Source organism: Myotis davidii, unplaced genomic scaffold (assembly GCF_000327345.1).
Source record: "Myotis davidii unplaced genomic scaffold, ASM32734v1 scaffold189, whole genome shotgun sequence".
NCBI lineage: Eukaryota > Metazoa > Chordata > Mammalia > Chiroptera > Vespertilionidae > Myotis > Myotis davidii.
Window position 1 is genome coordinate 5,364,757 of NW_006383017.1, and position 2,892 is coordinate 5,367,648.

General features: G+C 50.1%; 1 protein-coding gene across 1 annotated transcript in view; it reads right to left on the reverse strand.

The window, feature by feature from the left end:
- Window positions 1-352: 352 nt before the first annotated feature.
- The window catches only part of PRICKLE2 (prickle planar cell polarity protein 2), a 52,610-nt gene continuing 50,070 nt past the window's right edge, over window positions 353-2,892 (reverse strand). The window contains exon 8 of the mRNA XM_006779154.2: window positions 353-2,887. Within this exon, the coding sequence (XP_006779217.1) occupies window positions 2,499-2,887 (389 nt within the window). The 3' untranslated portion in view covers window positions 353-2,498. The remainder of the gene's footprint in view (window positions 2,888-2,892) is intronic.

Below are 2,892 nucleotides of genomic sequence, written 5' to 3' on the forward strand. Positions count from 1 at the left end.
CTGCCAGCTGGAACCGATGGAGGGGACCTCGCCTGCAGACAGTCTGACCCCGAGGCTTCTATCTATTACACATCAAGCTCTGAGCAGTTCCGCTGCCGGGGGCTCTCTGGGCAACTAGATGGCAAATTGCTCATTCCTTCAATTCCTCTGGTCACTAGTTATGTGTCAGTTTCTAGGCCTCATCTGCTGACGGGGTAAAGCCTCATCTGGGAGATGCAAGAGGTGCTCTGAGAAGGACGGAGGTAGAAGGCAACGTTTACCAGGAGAATTTCCTTCCCTGGGTCCCGGGCCACAGAGGACAGACTTTGTGTCCAGCTTTCTGCTGGGTTAAGTCATCTCCTTTTCCCCTTTACCCTTTCCCCAAACTCCTCTTTATTCTCATCAATCAAGGAGCTCGGAAATCCCAATTGGACTTGCCCAATTTCTACCAGGAACCTGCCACTTTAGTCATGTGATGTTGCACATTATTTCTTAAAATCAGTTTGCCAAGCAGTTTACAGACTTACTATACAAACGTAATAGAGTAATTCTCCGAGGCTCGGATACTGAAGGAAGCATTTAGATATGAAGATAGCATGCGGAAAACAGCCACAACCAACACTTGTATTGCTTTTTAAAAAAATCAGTGACAATGACAAATGTCATATTAATACCTGAAAAGCAAATTATTTTAATACCTCCTGAATGGAGCGCCATTTCGACATCCCGTACAGCCTTCCTCTCCCCAGGCCCATGTGGCATGGGGTCTGAAAAGCCGCGTTTCACATCCTCTCCATGAAAAATACTAGAAAATATTAACTACTGTATTGAAAAGAGACCACGCTCACCTCACCATGGCAGAGAGCCACTGAGATATACCGTGTAGCACATGGACAGAACGTCTCACTAAAGTGGGTCCTGCGACGGGTTAGTTCAACCGCCACAATCCATTAAGGGGAGGAGGAGAATGGGGGGGGGGAAAGCAAGCGCTTCATTTTTAACTGAAGCAAGGTAGGGAGTTTTATTTTACTATAAACAATACAACCGTTAAATGTCTTCTTGAAGCAAATTCACTTCTGAGCCCGTTTTCAGTCTGACCAAGGGTCCCCTAAGTTCACAATGGAGATCCCCCTTTCAACAACATCTGCTTTTCAAGGCCTTTACACTGACACCTCCTGAGCAGCTCAACCTTCCTGGGTGACCCAGAGACTCTGGATAGGGAGGGTGTTAAACGGAATTACCTCCTCAAGCACTAGGGGCTCGTCAAGCTGGCCGTCACTGCTCCTCTACTTCATTTCCAGAAGTTCTTCTTCGCCTTGGCCTTCCTTCCTATTCTCCGTCAGTTCTACCACCCTTGCCCCGCTTTCTGTTTTCAAATCACCTCATTCCTTCTCCATGCATGACGTACAACCTAGGACACACCGCCTCCCCCAGAGCCCCGTCGGAACCCGTCTGCCCCTAAGTTCTAAGGCCCAAGTTCATTTGCACCGAGGACAACCGGTTGTCAGGTTAAGGCAGCTGTTCCATCTGCCTTGGCAAAGGAAAGCGGGTAATACAATCCAGGAAACATGAGCACCGGAAAATAATGCCACATTCAAAACAACATCATGCTGACGTCACACAACGGCACCACTCACAGTCACTGTGTTTTCCCCAAGAAAGAGATCAATCGTGAGCAGCTTCAAGCTTCCCGGCAGGGATGGCGTTCCTCGCGGAACTTGACTGACACGGATTGGTTTCTCCGATGGGCAAAGGTTATGTTTGCTATTAAATAAACGACTACCACTTCGTAGAGAATACATCCTACTGAGGGAGGGAGTGGACTTAAGGATGGCTCCTTAAGATGGACTAGAGCGTAAAATGCTTCGGATAGAATCATTGTTATTTTTTCGCCACAAAAAGCCAAATTGAATAAACGCCTTTGAAAAAAGTCTCACTGACATGTAACAAATTTGTATAGAAAAAAGAAAAAGGGGGTGGTCCTGGCCACTCGGAATACTACACAAAGACGATGCGGATGGCATGCGGGTTGCGCTGAGTCCTACCATATAGAAATTCCTTTGATATTACAAAATACAAAAATATTTTATCAGAACTCTCATTTACATTGCATTTACAATGGACATGTAAATAACTTAGTCTTGGGTCCTGGCTAATAAACAAATTACTTACTGGAAAAGGGGTCCTAAAAGGAAGAGAACCAGAGAGGATACAAGCGAGCAAGGAAGCAATTTGCCATCTGATGAGTGGCAACTGCACACACCGAGGTGCCCAACCCCGGCCGCCACGCCGTCTAGAGCGTTTCCAAAGTGAAATGTGCAAATCATAGTCAACATGCCGAGAACTGGGGCTACCAGCCGGGCCAACCTGGAACCTCGCCTTCCTCCACCGAGAGCACTCCCCGCCCATCTCCTCCCCCAGGAACCACCCCCAAAAGCGCTTTCAAAGAAAAAACAGTGCAAGTTTCTGAATTTACATTCTCAGCTCCCATCTTCCCCGACCCCGTGACCCCGACCGGGTTAAGAGATGATACAGTTCTTGCTCTTCTGTCTTTTCCTGCTGTGCAGCTGCCCCCGGCCGCCCAGCGAGGACGACTTGGGGAGGCCGTAGGAGCTGTACTTGTGCAGAAGCTCGTCGCTCGTGACGTAGCGCAGGCGGGCGGGCTGGGGGATGGGCTCCCCCAGGAAGTAGCCCTCATTGTCAGACTCGGAGGAGGAGGAGCAGGTGGAGCACCAGTCGTACTCGGCGAAGTAGGGTCCCCAGCGCTCCCCAAAGGCGTTCTGCAAGGCCAGGTCCGACACCGTCCGGGGGCACTGGCCGTACAGGTCCCGGCGGGAGCCCGGGCCCAGGCTCTCCTGGAAGCTGCGCTGGCGCAGGAACTGGTCGTAGTCCTCGCGGGCGCGGAGCGGCGGC